At 38.8% G+C, this 16336-nt stretch overlaps 1 protein-coding gene across 1 annotated transcript in view; it reads left to right on the forward strand.

The window, feature by feature from the left end:
- Positions 1 to 15590, forward strand: part of lama4 (laminin, alpha 4) — a 43302-nt gene extending 27712 nt beyond the window's left edge. The window contains exons 25-40 of the mRNA XM_041249586.1: positions 1786 to 1960; positions 2560 to 2691; positions 3311 to 3453; positions 3921 to 4050; positions 4298 to 4435; positions 5000 to 5133; positions 5685 to 5843; positions 6215 to 6368; positions 6891 to 7084; positions 7287 to 7476; positions 8500 to 8655; positions 10044 to 10203; positions 10508 to 10638; positions 13888 to 13981; positions 14611 to 14730; positions 15321 to 15590. Of these exons, the coding sequence (XP_041105520.1) occupies positions 1786 to 1960; positions 2560 to 2691; positions 3311 to 3453; positions 3921 to 4050; positions 4298 to 4435; positions 5000 to 5133; positions 5685 to 5843; positions 6215 to 6368; positions 6891 to 7084; positions 7287 to 7476; positions 8500 to 8655; positions 10044 to 10203; positions 10508 to 10638; positions 13888 to 13981; positions 14611 to 14730; positions 15321 to 15466 (2356 nt within the window). The 3' untranslated portion in view covers positions 15467 to 15590. The remainder of the gene's footprint in view (positions 1 to 1785; positions 1961 to 2559; positions 2692 to 3310; positions 3454 to 3920; positions 4051 to 4297; positions 4436 to 4999; positions 5134 to 5684; positions 5844 to 6214; positions 6369 to 6890; positions 7085 to 7286; positions 7477 to 8499; positions 8656 to 10043; positions 10204 to 10507; positions 10639 to 13887; positions 13982 to 14610; positions 14731 to 15320) is intronic.
- The last annotated feature ends 746 nt before the right edge of the window (positions 15591 to 16336 follow it).

Genomic DNA, 16336 nt, shown 5'->3' on the forward strand with positions numbered 1-16336 from the left:
ATCGCCCCCCTGTCCCAGGTACTGCATACTGCATTTACAAAATCAACACCACAGCATCGCCCCCCTGTCCCAGGTACTGCATACTGTATTTACAAAATCCCACCACAGCATCGCCCCCCTGTCCCAGGTACTGCATACTGCATTTACAAAATCAACACCACAGCATCGCCCCCCTGTCCCAGGTACTGCATACTGTATTTACAAAATCAACACCGCAGCATCGCCCCCCTGTCCCAGGTACTGCATACTGCATTTACAAAATCAACACCACAGCATCGCCCCCCTGTCCCAGGTACTGCATACTGTATTTACAAAATCAACACCACAGCATCGCCCCCCTGTCCCAGGTACTGCATACTGTATTTACAAAATCAACACCACAGCATCGCCCCCCTGTCCCAGGTACTGCATACTATTTACAAAATCAACACCACAGCATCGCCCCCCTGTCCCAGGTACTGCATACTGTATTTACAAAATCAACACTGCAGCATCGCCCCCCTGTCCCAGGTACTGCATACTGCATTTACAAAATCAACACCACAGCATCGCCCCCCTGTCCCAGGTACTGCATAATTTACAAAATCAACACCACAGCATCGCCCCCCTGTCCCAGGTACTGCATACTGTATTTACAAAATCAACACCACAGCATCGCCCCCCTGTCCCAGGTACTGCATACTGTATTTACAAAATCACACCACAGCATCGCCCCCCTGTCCCAGGTACTGCATACTGTATTTACAAAATCAACACAGGTACTGCAGCATCGCCCCCCTGTCCCAGGTACTGCATACTGCATTTACAAAATCAACACCACAGCATCGCCCCCCTGTCCCAGGTACTGCATACTGTATTTACAAAATCAACACCACAGCATCGCCCCCCTGTCCCAGGTACTGCATACTGTATTTACAAAATCAACACCACAGCATCGCCCCCCTGTCCCAGGTACTGCATACTGCATTTACAAAATCAACACCACAGCATCGCCCCCCTGTCCCAGGTACTGCATACTGTATTTACAAAATCAACACCACAGCATCGCCCCCCTGTCCCAGGTACTGCATACTGCATTTACAAAATCAACACCACAGCATCGCCCCCCTGTCCCAGGTACTGCATACTGTATTTACAAAATCAACACCGCAGCATCGCCCCCCTGTCCCGTCCCAGGTACTGCATACTGTATTTACAAAATCAACACCACAGCATCGCCCCCCTGTCCCAGGTACTGCATACTGCATTTACAAAATCAACACCACAGCATTTACAAAATCAACACCACAGCATCGCCCCCCTGTCCCAGGTACTGCATACTGCATTTACAAAATCAACACCACAGCATCGCCCCCCTGTCCCAGGTACTGCATACTGTATTTACAAAATCAACACCACAGCATCGCCCCCCTGTCCCAGGTACTGCATACTGTATTTACAAAATCAACACCACAGCATCGCCCCCCTGTCCCAGGTACTGCATACTGTATTTACAAAATCAACACCGCAGCATCGCCCCCCTGTCCCAGGTACTGCATACTGCATTTTCAACACCACAGCATCGCCCCCCTGTCCCAGGTACTGCATTGTATTTATTTTTAATTGTTTTATATTGTTTTTAATTTCATTTACAAAAGGCAGTTTAGGTTTTCTTCTTCATTTTTAAATTGCTAAGGGTTTATTTTTAAAGTGAGTCAAATACAGATATTATATTATTATTATTATTATTATTATTATTATTATTATTTATTATTATTATTATTATTATTATTTCATTTTTTGTAGGTACAAGCTGGCTTTCACCCAGAGTCGGGCAGCAAACTACTTCTTTGACGGCACAGGCTATGCTCTTGTGCGTAACATTGAGAAGAGAGAAAAGTTTGGCAAGATTTTGACACGATTCGACTTAGGAGTGCGGAGTGTGATGGATGATGCGCTCCTCCTACTGATGGTCAATGGTGTAAGTACCCTTGCAAAACTGGACACACAATTTACTTTTTAAATCCACTGCATGCATCAAGATATTTATCTTCCCCTGCTGGATTTAAAAGTATCATAAATAAACAGGGGCTTGAGTCTTTAAATCAGAGAGTTTGCAAGACCTATTCTTCAAACCTACACTGCTACTGTGAATAAGATTAACTGAACATGATATGAACTGCAGCTCTCCCTAGTCTCTACTTGGACTCTCTTTCTCCTGACCTGCAGCACCTGCTTATAAATCCTTTGGTAGAATTCGCTAGAGGTTCAAGTAGGTCAATAGCGGTTCAGTAACTTTCCAATAGTGAATAATAACAATAGCATGCAGGTGATTCAGTGTATCACATTCTGTAATATTCCAGTACTGATGTATGAAAATAACATTTGTATACTCAAGTCAAGCAAGATTAATGGAGAAATATTTCCTTATGGCTTAATTTCCTTATGGCTAATTTGTCCATTGTTTTGTGTTTGTTAAAATGTTTAATTCACGTACAGTATCGCACAACCAGAGTGGTTCTTCTTCCTCTTACCCTTGCTGTAAAGGAGTACGGTTCTAATTGGTTGTGGTTTTTGCAGAGCAATTTCTTCACACTGGAAATGCAGAAGGGCCTCCTGCGCATAATGTATGACTTTGGATTCAGTAATGGTCCTGTTGTTCTTGAAGACAATTTAAAGAAAATACAGATTAATGATGCCAGATACCATGAGGTACTATATATATATATATATATATATATATATATATATATATATATATATATATATATATATATATATATATATATATATGCTCTCTGTCATATAGTATATACTGTACATAATGGGGTTCAGTGATAGCAAAAGAGTGTCAGGTTCTTTACTCCCAATATAAGGAAAGTCTGATCGATATCTGCATCCTGTACTGTATGTAAGCTAGTTATGCACCAGGTTACTTGATAGTTTAATGTTCAAGGTTTTAAGAAACTAACTTTGAGAATGAACTATCGATTTTCCAAATGTATAACTTTACTGTTGAAACTTTCTTTATTCTACAGCAAATGATTCCTACTAATGGAATAAATTGTGTGTATCGATCTATAGAATATTACCTTATAATATATATACTACAGTATATTGTAGACGGACTATTGTAACGGATGTAGCAGGACAGGGGGTCTGCAAACCGAAGAATGGTTTGTTTATGGCAGGGACAGAGTTAAAAGCCTCCCTGCCATAAACAAACCATTCTTCGGTTTGCAGACCCCCTGTCCTGCTACATCCGTTACTATATATATATATACATATATACACACACACACACTGTACATCATGTTCCTGTGCATTTCAGATTTCAATAATTTATCATAACTCAAAGAAGATCATCCTGGTGGTAGACAGGGGCCATGTGAAGTCTGTGGAAAATGAGAAAAAGCCCATGCCCTTCTCTGACATCTATATTGGAGGAGCACCTACTGAAATCTTGCACTCCAGGTATGACTTCACAATAAACATCATGCCATATCCCTGGTGAGGAGGATATAGTAGAGCTAGCCATTCATAGATCACATTTTTACAGAATCTAGAGAACCACTTCTAATTGTAATGAATCTTGAAAAGAACATTCTTTAGTATCAATCTGGAGGTATGCAGTATGAAGGCATGTGTCAATCTGCCATCACAAAGTGGATGAAGGTCACAATAACTGTCGTTATACTATATAGCACTCATTTAGTATTTGCAGCATGGACAAGGAGTGTAGGGCATACTTGTTATAAACCCTTTGGTCAGTATTTTCCACTTATTTAATGTAAACAAAATTATATTATAACAACTCTTTCTATGCCTATTTTATACAGTCCTCATGCATGCTGCTTAAAGGAAGTTTAACATAAATGAAGGGGCATTTTAAACTCCATAAGGGAAAATCCAAGCCAAAGTAAAATCAGTTGTTCTTCCAGGCCTGAACTAGCAACCCTTGTTGGGCTGAGAGGCTGCCTCAAGGGCTTCCAGTACCAAAAGAAGGACTTCAACTTGCTGGAGGAGGCCGGGACCATTGGAATCAGCTCTGGGTGCCCAGAAGAATCACTTGTAAGTACAGCCACTGCTCTAAGAAGAGATGTGTGGATTCAGGTAGTTACTTGACGTACTGTAATTGAGAAAACATTTATAGTGTAAATAAAGTGCTTTAAATAAAGGTGATATTGTAAATAATAGTGTATAATATATATTTATAAACCAATGCAATCCATCAAGCAATGTAAAAGGGACTGCAATGTTTGTACATGCAAAATATACATTGTTTAAACCAGTCGTCGTCTTCTGTGTTTCTGTCCAGATGTCCCGTGAAGCCTATTTTAATGGTGAAAGTTTTGTCGCTTCAAGCCAGAAAATCTCTCCCTTCCAGACGTTTGAAGGAGGCTTCGATTTCCGAACAGTACAGTCTACTGGATTGCTTTTCTACTACACCGAGGGGGTATGCCTGCCTTTCAGCAAATGTGTTTTACTGTATATCATACAGTACATATGTACTAAGTACATAAATAAATCTTTAAAGTACCTTTGGTTCTGGTCTGAAATAATCATGTTGTATAGCATTTTTTGTTTCACACATCACATTATGGTGACTTTTTCAAACTCAGAAATGTAAAGGATTCCTGTGGCCTCAGTGTACAGCTGATACAAAAGATTGTAACCAGGGTTGGGGTCAATTCCCTTTCCTCAATTCCAATTCCTTCTTAAAATCAATTCCCAATTCCAATTTCCATTCTCTTTTCATCAATTGCAGTGCCAAGGAATTGCATTTGAAGGAACTGGAAATGATTTAAAGGGAATAGGAATTGGAATTGAAAAAAAAGAATTGAGCCCAACTCTGATTGTAACCTAACCTGTCCCCCTGCAACACTCCCTGTCCCTCAGTTTTAAAAAGTCCCCAGGATGTAACTGAAACAAAAAAATGCTGTGCAAAGTCTGATACATTATCTGTGATATTTCATGGTCTATACAAAACTATGACAACTAACTCTGTATTTTATATTAGTCTGATGAGCTTGCCATCTCTCTGGAAAATGGAACAGTCGTCCTCAATACTAAGGGAACCAAAGTTCGGTCAGAAAAGAACCATTATAACGATGGCCAAACTCATTTCCTCGTTGCATCGGTCACTGCACAGAGGTAAAGCCTGCTGTATTTTGACCCTCCGTTGTTGCATATTATTCTGCAGTTATTTGAACTAAGGGACTACACAGTTGTAGAGTTCTTATTTGCCAAAGTGTTTCCTTTTCTTTAAACAACCCAGAAGAAGTTATCTGATGAAACGACTGGTACCGGCATTAATAATGCTTCCTACTGAATTTTAATAGTAACATCATGTTACGGGATTGTCCTGTCATCCCGTGCACAGAAAGAATGTTCATGGTAGTGATTTACATTTTCTTTTGTTTGATAGAATCTTGCACAGATGTTAGTGTAAGCAGCAAGAAGTGTGCAGCTCTCTCTCTCTCTCTCTCTCTCTCTCTCTCTCTCTCTCTCTCTCTCTCTCTCTCTCTCTCTCTCTCTCTCTCTCCTTCTCTCTCTCTCTCTCTCAGACTGCACAAGCTGATTTGGATTGTACAACGAGAGACTCTACCTGTACACAGTGTAGTGACATATGTAGTATGTTGTCAAATATTTGAGTTGCTTTAACGTTGTGTTAATTTGTGGGTCTTTGGGATGTTGCCCTTTAGGTATCAGTTGATTGTCGATGACAAAGACAGGCAAAGAAAAAGTCACCAAGGTATCACACAGCAACAAGCTTCTGCACCCAGCAAGTTCTACTTTGGAGGGTCACCTAGTGGCCAGTACTTGAACTTCACAGGATGCATCAGCAATGCATTCTTAAGCAGGTACGTGATCTTTCAAGAGCAAAACCTTTTCTATAGGTCCATATCTTATGTGAGGCTATTTCCTACTGTTCCACGTCCACAGTATATTTTCTAGCAGTCTGTGGGTTGATCTTTGTGTCTTTTTTAACAGCTCGCTCTCTCTCTCTGACTTTGCTTGCATTTTACTTTGCAGAGCGTTCTTGACAAGCATTGATCAGGAATCAATATAATATAGGTTTCATTTAGCAATTTTAAAATTACACAATATCATTGGATTGCAATGGAAGGCTCTGTATCGTTAGAACAGGCCAACAGTGAGAACTGACTGCATTGTAAAAGACAGCACAGACTGTGTACTGTTGTGTGTGTGTGTGTGTGTGTGTGTGTGACAGGCCTGACAGAGACATGGAGGTGGAAGATTTTCAGAGGTACACTGAGAAGGTTCAGGCTTTGCTGCATGGCTGCCCCATGGAGAAACCTCCCGCTGCGTTGTACGCTAAACCTGACAGAAACTCCTCGAAACCCAAGACAGGACGTGCCAATAAGGTGAGAACCAAATAAAAAAATACTCCTTAAGATTCCTTAGTAATGTACAATTGTAGCACCAGGCAAGCAATACCCCCTTTCAAATTAGTTCAAAGTTCAATAAATATATCTCTCAAAACCATCCTGTAAGTACAGCTTGCACACCAGGGAGTTACTAGTAACCAGTCCCCCCTGCAACACTTTGCTTGTATGTAAGAACTGTCTCATTTGTTCTCTGTGGTATTTCTCACTCATGTATTTATTACATGTCTTAGAAGCTGAATGTGGCAGGCGAACATCTTAATGGTTAAAGTCTGGTGCACTAGCATTTTAAAAGTTAGCAGAATGTGACGACTGAAACAAAAAATTATACAAAATGAATTGAAACAACAAGAAAACAACATTGTATAAATAAGATAACTGATATTTCCATGCCAAGTTGTTTTTAAGGTTATTTATAGTAAGTTTAAAAGGCTTGCTCATCATTAGACTGAGCTGTTTATAGACACTGTTTAATGTGAATACCATTTCATTTTTGCAAAGGTGGTCAGAGATAAATTACGCACCCCAGAGGTTCCTGTCTCTCTGAAGGATAACCCTGAGGAGCTGAGAGGAAAGGAAGAGGCACACTGCTATCTGTCAGCCAGACCCAGAGCTACACAGCATGCACATCAGTTTGGGGGGACAGCAAACAGCCGACTGGAATATGGCAGCATTCCTGCCTTTTTCAAGGAAAGGTTAGTTTACTGTATTAAAATTATGTTTTTTTTGTTTATTGTTTGAAATAGAGTTTTCTGTCTTTTTAAATGCGTCATGCTGTTGTATATGTACTTGTTTATTGCAGTGCACCAAAACTGTGATACGTTGTTGAAACTTCATCATAAGTGAAATTTATTTTTGTTTTCTGATTTTATTTCTGCTTATTGCATTGCACTGTAGGTCCCACTTCTCCCTCAGTTTGAGGACCCAGTCCACCCATGGCCTTATCTTTTACGTGTCAAATGAAGAGGAAGACAATTTCATGGCACTGTTCCTTACTCATGGCAGATTAGTTTATATGTTCAACGTTGGGAACAATAAGCTAAAAATCAAAAGCCAGGAGAAATATAATGATGGAGCATGGCACAATGTAAGTGAACAAAAGAACAGTTGTACTTTAGACTACAAGCTATAACTACAGTAACTGCAAATGTAATTGTCATGATTTCCATGAAAACTTCATGCTGATGTTGGACTCAGCTCTCGCCAAAATAAGCACCAACTAAGACATAGCGTCTTTTACTGTAAACTAATGTGATCTATTTGCGTTTCTTCCCATCTGATGATGTCGATAGCTTTATATAGTAACTACTGTGTAATGATATGGAAATGGCCTTGTGAAAATACATTTGGCAATATGATGTAATTACATGGATATCAGCCTGGTGTACCAGAGCAGAGGCTGGGCACGAGCCATCGACCCCACACACAGCAAAGAAGCATCTTCACCACTGTGCAAAAGAGCCAGTCTCATCTACATTTGTGGTTATAGAGCTCTGAGCCCCATCTCATCTCAGTCAGGGGACAGAATCCATAACGGCAGTGCGTCACACAACAAAAAAAATGGCCCAGTTAATTACCCAGTTATTACTACGTTATTACATGTTTGTATGCCCTGTATTCTAGAAATTTAGAGTGCATAATTGTATTGAACCGCTGTTGCTGATATGCCTCTCTAGTAAACACATTTTCACAGTACACATTGATAAATAATTTATCCTCCTTCCATTACAGTAGAGTTTTGAAAATACCACCAGGGAACTACAGTATAAAACCAGTGTTTTACCTTAAAGAAACCTTAACAGAACCATACCAGACCACCTGTAGAAACAAACATGGATTTTAAACAAATATTAGTCCTAAAACGGTAGCATTCTGGTACTGATATGGTACCATGTTTCCGCAATGGATTTGGCTATACTGAGGCTATAGGGGTGAATTGAACTTGTGAACTTTAAAACAAGGTGTTAAATACAAGAAAATGTTAGTTAAGGTATCTTTTAGATTTCTTTATAATATTTACATTCCCTTTAAAACAATATAAAATCCCCAGATGGCAGTGATATCAGAATCAAAGGTAATTGATAACCCCTTACTCTGGCTTTGTTTGCAGGTCGTATTTACCCGTGAAAAGAATGAGGGGCGTTTAATAATCGATGGGCTTCGAGTGCTGGAGGATACTGTCCCGGAGGCTGATGCTCCTTGGCATGTTAGTGGCGTCTTCTATGTGGGAGGTGTGCCCCCTGGGAAAGCTCATAAAAACATACAGGTAACATCAGAAACGGCATCCATAGTTTAGCATGAACGCTTTCTCAATAGTGGGTGGGTGAATATAGAAGACAATTAATATAAGGAATGTTTTAATAAAAAAAAGTTATGGGATAGCAAAAATATTATATATTTCCAATATTACAGTAGTCTCCGGCTAAGAGAACACCCCTCGGGAAGCAAGCAAAGTGTTCTTATAGCTGTAGTGTTCTCTAAGACAGAGTTAGCCACCAGACACAATATGAATCAATAAATAAATAAATACATATGTATTACTTGTCATGACACACGTGCATCAACATATGAAATGAACTGAATAAGAGAAAAGCAATAGGCAAGTGTGTTAATAATCTATAATAATAAAGTAACATGTAATGTTAATAAACTAACTATCAAACTACATTAACACAGCACCCTTACACACGTTAAAAAATGCAGCAGCAATATATAAGACAAGCACATTATTTAACAGAATGGTAAAGCAACTCACCAGAATGGGAAACACCAAACTGCTCTGCGACTTGTGGCTGATTCAGGTTTTTTTCAAGAGCTCCAACAATTTCCAACTTTTTGTAGGAAGAGAAACAGAAGTGCATTTTGCGGTTTGTTTACATTCCATTTTGTAGCGATGAGGTGCACTCATGGAAATCGGAATTTAAAACAATTAATCTATATGACAGTTATGGAAAGATTTAATAAATCAATCAGTGTGCCGCAAGACACTCTCGCAATGACAAATCGCTATTGAAAAGACTGAATAAACCATTTTAATTTAAGTTTGATGATGATGAGTTATCAGATTTCAAAACAGTACTGTATCCATTGTGAATGAATCGCTATTGGTGCCAAGAAGGTGTTCTTTTCAGCAAAGTTCCTGTTCCTTTAGCCAGAGCATTTACAATGGAGAAACCACAAGGGTGTTCCCTTAGGCGAAGTGTTCTTTTAGGAGGTGTTCCTATACGCGGAGACTACTGTACTACTGTAGCATTATGGATCACTATAAGTAAACAAAGGTTACACCAAAGTGCAGAGATAAAACATTTTGTTAAATTGCCACAAAGTGCTTTCTAACAACATTGTGATACAGTATAATATAAAAGTATAGATTCCAACACATCATTGTTTTCTATTTTAGATATATGGCCCCTCATATACATTAAGTTGTGAAAAGTAGGGAGGGGTGGATAATCAGAAAAAAAGTACTAAATAAATAAATAAATACATAAATACATTATCATGATAAAGTAAAATAATACAGGTAAGCTGTTAAAATGAGGAATAGGTGGATCTAGTAACAATAAAAGCTTCTAGTTTTATCTCTGAATTTGCCAGTACTCCACAACCTTCTGTTCAACACTGTCTAACGATGTTCTGCATTTGTGCTTTCAGATCAATTCCGTACACAGTTTTACTGGCTGTGTAAAGAGCTTCCAGCTGAATGGCCAGTGGCTCTCTTCAGTCTCCCGTACATTTGGGGTCACACGATGCTTCAATGGGCCCACAGAGTCTGGAACGTACTTCTCAGCTGAGGGCGGATATGTAGTTCTGGGTAATGTAGGGTTCAGAGATATGTGTCCAACACAAATATCTGCATAAATGTTTTCAGTAGATAGGGGAGGTGTTTAATCTCAACACAATACACAGTATCTTCAACATAACTGTTCTTTGCAAACATTAGATTGTAGGAGCCCCAAATTTCAGCTAATACAAATAAATACAAGTTTTGAAGTTTTCAGTATATATGGATGTATTAAAAATGTATATATTAAAGCATTCTTAATGTTAGCACATTGTTATTCTGTAATAGAATAATTCTAACCAAATTTAAAAATGATGGCACCTCTTTTTTGCAGATGATTCCTTTAACCTGGGCTTGAAGTTCGAGCTGGTGTTTGAGGTGCGCCCCCGAGCCAGCTCAGGAATTCTGCTACATGTTTCCACCTCAGGTGGTGAATACCTGAACATGCACATAAACCACGGGCAGGTAAGTACTACAGTCCATCATCTGTTCATAGTGTAATTATTTATTGACCACCTAAGTCAAACCCACTATTCCTGACTGAACTTGGGGATCTGCTATCTATTTTGACAGTCAGATATGATCGGATTCTTTTAGTGGGTGATTTTAACCTTATTGTTGACATTGATTCTGTACTCCTTGGAATTTTGGAGGTTATTGGATTTTTTAGATTACAAACTGCATGTCAAGGTCCTGCGCATAATCGTGGCCATACTTTAGATCTGGTAATTTCTCGTGGTTTAGCTATTAAGAATGTTATAACCCTAGATCTTACAATTTATGATCATCTTGCCATTGTTTTTGAGGTGAATCTGTCAGTAACTACAAAGACTATGGACCGTACATTTAAATCCTGGGTAATTAATTCTTCAAGTGCTGTTAAGCTTTCTGATGTATTGAGCTCATTACCGCTCTCTGAGTTCACCAGTAGATGAGCTGGTTAACACCACCTTGACTGGTATCTTAGATACTGTAGCGCCAATCAAAACTCAGAGTGTCTTTTAATGTGGTTTAATGATACAACTCGTAAGATGAAAAATGAGGGTCATAAAATAGAACGGAGATGGCGGGAATCTAAATGGTTAAGTATAGGAAGGCGCTGGCTGGATCATCATATTATTCTAATTTAAGTGAAACAAAAAAATAATTATAGATTTCTTTTTGCTACCCAAGATAAATTAATTAATTCTTCCCCTAATAATACTACTCTTGACATTGGCTCCTCTCACAGCTGCAATGACTTCTTACATTTCTTTAAAAATGAAATACTAGTCCTCAGAAATGAGTTACCGCAGACACCTTCTATTAAGGAGGACTCCAGCACAATTTACCAACTACACCTAATAAGGCTACTATGGGGGCTTTTTCTTTGATTACCTTACAGGAACTGACAGAGCTAGTTCAACATATGAGAGTTAGTGCATGCTCTCTTGATCATATTCCTACAAAACTATTACAAGATGTTCTTGGTGTTATTAATACCCACATTTTAAAAATTATAAATGGTTCACTTTCCTCTGGTACAGTTCCTTCAGCTCTTAAGATCGCTGTGGTAAAGCCTATGCTTAAAAAACACCCTAAAGTCCTTGTAACAGGGGAGATCTGTGCTGACTGTCTGGCGCATGCATGGTTCTGCAGCAATCCTTAAGATCCGCCTGTCAGTCATGGCAATGACACGGAGAGGTGGGACGAGGGGGTGTGGCTTCTCCCTCTCTCTGAGTGGTTGGGAGGCGGGCCTTGGGGGATTGCTGGGCCTCTAAAATAACTCTGTTTTTCCCTCAGGTCAACACCTATAGGATGACAAACGAGCGAGCGGAAGCTCTATTTATGCGGACCTAGAACGGCCGGAGAACGAAAACAAAACAAAACAAAATAAAATAAATATAGGGGTAGCGGAGAAACAGTGGGCAGGCCCCAAAAGTATAGACCGTAGTCTGAGGGAACGATGGAGTATAGGACAGAGACCCGGACCGTGCGGGTAGCTATGGTCGAGGAAGTGCTGCAGAGTGCATCACCTTTATTTTGCAGTTTTTTTAGTGGTGTTCTGTTTTCCCTTTTTCTTTGTCTCTTTTGTTTTCATTATTATTTTGAGCACTTGTATGTGCACTGGACTATATACCGGTATTGGTAACCCTGTGGGCCTGTTTACTGTTGCCAGTTTTCAGGCCAAAGACTACAATCCCCTCTGTGGTTAAAAATAAGTCAGTATGCCTGAACAGCATTACAAATAAAGTTTTGTCTCCTGTGTGTCGGTGAATTGCCCACCACCCTTCCACAGTCCTCAGTAACTATAGGCCAATATCCAACCTACCATTCTTAAATAAGGTTCTAGAGAGAGTTATTGCAATTCAATTGCAAAAGTGTGTAACTGTTAATGGTATATTTGAGAAGTTTTAGTCTGGTTTTCATGCTGCACATAACAACGAGACAGTCCTTGTCAGAGTTGTAAATGATCTGCTGATAAGCACTGACTCAGGCTTTCCATCAGTATTAATTCTTCTTGATCTAAGTGCTGCCTTTGATCTAGAATTGATTATTGTAATGCACTTTTTTCTGGTGTCCCAAAACGTGTGGTATCCTGCTTGCAGCTTGTTCAGAATACCACAGAATACTGCTAGAATACTGACTAAAACCAGGAAAAGTGAACATATTACCCCTGTTTTGGCCTCTTTACACTGGCTCCCTGTGCAGTATAGAATTGATTTTAAGGTTTTGCTGTTAACTTATAAAGCCCTTATTGGATTAGCACCTAGTTATTTGCAGGAGTTACTGTCCCCATATCTTGCAAACCGCACTCTGAGATCACAGGATGTGGGGCTGCTGGTTATTCCTAGGGTCAACAGAAGCAACACACTAAAAACACAGTTTTATAAAATGGCTTTCTTAGTGGGTTTTAATGTATTTGAAATTGCTGCTTTAGTATTGTGTATACTGTTATTTAAATGGTCTGACTTGGCAGTTGTATGTGTGACATGCTATACAAATGTATTGTGGTTTGTTCTTTTTTTCTGCTATGTACTGTACAGTGCTTTATGATACTTTTGTATAAAAAGCACTATAAATATATATATATATATATATATATATATATATATATATATATATAGTATATAATATATATATATAGGCCACAGTCAGTGAATACCTAAACATGCACATAAGCCATGGACAGGTATATATTTACCACAGTCATTTCTCAGTTTGCTGTGTTTATACCACTCGCATGCCATTTCCTTTACTGTGATTTACTATGCTAAACTGTGCCTCTACATAATTTTACAATATTTTCATTGGGGTTTACTACCCTTCCTTAAGTTTTTATCATAGTAAACTTTTATAAGGGTGAGACCAGAAAGTGCTTCAGTAAGTAGGATGAAAAGCATGTTCAAAGTGAGTTCAGTTTAATAAATGAAAATCTGTTCTCATTTCTTGTCAAATCCTGTTAATCATTTGTATATATCATATTTTTAAATTGTTTTCCTGACCTTGAAAAAATATATATTATTCTGCTGTCTGTGGTTAATGCCACACATTATCATCTGTCCTATATTGTCAGGTTATACATTTTTATTTTGGAAAAGTATAAAACAAAACCAATACCCTCTGTTTTACCATATCTTACAGTTTGTATCCATTTGAAAGTGAATCTGTTACACTTGTGTTGTAAAGACTGCATTGTAAATGTATTATTTTTGTATCCTTTCTCCCCTGCAGGTGATTGTTCAAGTTCATAATGGAATTAGAGAATTTGCCACTTCAGTCACTCCAAAACAGGGTCTATGTGACGGCAGATGGCACAGAATTGCAGGTATTGAACCCTTATTTCTCACCATAACCCACAACAAAACCCATGAGAAAGCAAGCGAATAGAAGCGTAGGCCTCCAGTGCTTGATCTGTGCTAGTAACAGCAGGATGAAGGTTAATTAAAGACCTGGACATCTGCTTTGCCCCAGTAGCCATGTCTCTACAGACCTGAACACACAGAGAATCTGGTACTGGTTGCTCGTCTTGTGTAGTATGTCCTCAAAGGCAATCATTTAGGCTGGTTTCAGCTGTTGAGGCAGAAGGTTTTTGACAAAGAAACGCATAGTTTTCCAGCCAGCCATAGTCATGCTACTTGAACAATGAAAGGCAAAGATATAGCTGGCATGTAGAAATGCATCCCCTGCCAAATACGGTGACTTGTTATAGTTGCAGGACAAGATTTCAGCTAATGAAAGTTTTAGTTCATATATTTAAAATATATGTATATATATATTTATTTTCCTGAAACAGTCTACCTCTATTGGAGTTACAGTCATTGTGTTTTGCTCCAAAGTATAAATGATAAATAAAAGAGGTACAAGTCAGATAATATTACAATAGTTTGTATTACTTACTGTCCTGTTCCTTTTCGTGCTCATTTGTCTTTTTTGTTTTTGTTTTCCCATCTCCAGTTATCAGGGATGCCAATGTAGTGCAGCTGGATGTTGATTCAGAGGTTACCCACGTGGTGGGGCCACTGAACACCAGAGCAATAGACAGCAAGGCTCCTGTTTTTATTGGGGGTGTGCCGGGTAAGTTGAATTAACTGCAGCCTGTTGCACTGTGGAAACACATTAGCAACATACGAGGTGAAAAAAGAAAAACGCAGAACTCTGACCTTAATAACTTGTTCCACAAGTTTTTTTTTTTTTCATTAACCCTAAACCACCTGAATCTGACAAATAACCATGTTGTACACGAGTGGAAAGTAGTACATATTTAGGGTATTTTAAAAATGAATGTGTATACAGTAAGTAATCACTAATACTCATTTATATACAAAGCAGCTTCCTTCATATGAGGGCTTTGTACCTAGACTAACACAATAACAACTCTTAAGTCTTGGTTAATGCACGTTTTCAACCTAGATTTAAAAATATCTAACCTGTTGCCACTCCAAGTAAAACTCAGTTTGGTCTGGCACCACATAGCTTCTTTTTTTCATCAGATTCATTATTCAAGACCATCAGAGCATATATTAGTAGGCAGGACTCAAACAGGACTCTGATCATGGTCAGCATTGTAAGTAAGAGGTAGTAAAAGCCTGTATAATGAACTCAGAATTGGATTCATGGGTTTGATTTGCGATTGCTCATCATTCTGTATTACTTTTCTGTTCCAGAATCTCTTCTCCCCCAGAGCATGCTCATCAGAACAGCCTACACTGGCTGTATGAGAAACCTCATGATCAACGAGACGCCAGTGAGCTTCAGTAAAGCAGCACTGGTCAGTGGAGCTGTCAGTGTCAACTCCTGCCCAGCAGCTTAGCAGCCTGCCACATCCACAAAGCAAAGTGCTGACCATCAAAGCAGAGCACAAGAGAGTCACAACATGTATCTGATTGTATATCCACTGTCTTATGTAGTAAAAGCATGAAATTGCATTGCCACTACCTTTTGTGTGAGAATGTTTCCTTGGAAGTTATTAAGGGTTAACTACTACACCTGGCAGCACTGCTATCTGAATAACAGAACCCAAGACTAAGTGTTCTTCACGCTCTGGTTAGCTACCACACCAGGTAGATTGTGCTGTCATTATGAGGAACACTATCAAGGATGCCTTCAGGCTCTATTAACATAAACATGCCAACTGAAAACCTGCGTTTTTATTTATTTGATTGTATTCCATCACAAAAGTGCTGCTTCCCAATTTCATTGTGAACACAAGTGTTCTGGCATACATCAGGTGGCTTATGTATGCTTATCGGAGGCCAAACAGTATTATGCCAAAAACAAGCTAATTATTTCATTGGAAATAAAGTGACATTTGAATGATTCTTCCAGACACAATCTACTCCTGTATTACACAGAATGTACGTTCTGTAGTAACCAAACTACATTGAAAGCAGAAGAAAAAAAAAAACATGTTTTCTAATGCAGTTTACTAACTGCCCTATCAGCATTAAAACTGCAAAAATATGTTTCATGAGTTTTTATTTTAATACATATGGGGCTGTATTAATAAAGCATGCCAGGAAATAAATCACAACTCATACAATGGGTTTCAGACACAAATCAGCTTTCCTATTGGACTACCTATTGTCTCCTTAGACAAGGTAGTCAGGGTCTGTAATTTTTTTTTTACTTGGCAATTGTTTTTTTGTTTTTTTTAATTACACAGTGAAGTTTAACAATAGTA

The sequence above is a fragment of the Polyodon spathula genome, chromosome 5 (assembly GCF_017654505.1).
Source record: "Polyodon spathula isolate WHYD16114869_AA chromosome 5, ASM1765450v1, whole genome shotgun sequence".
Taxonomy (NCBI): Eukaryota; Metazoa; Chordata; class Actinopteri; order Acipenseriformes; family Polyodontidae; genus Polyodon; species Polyodon spathula.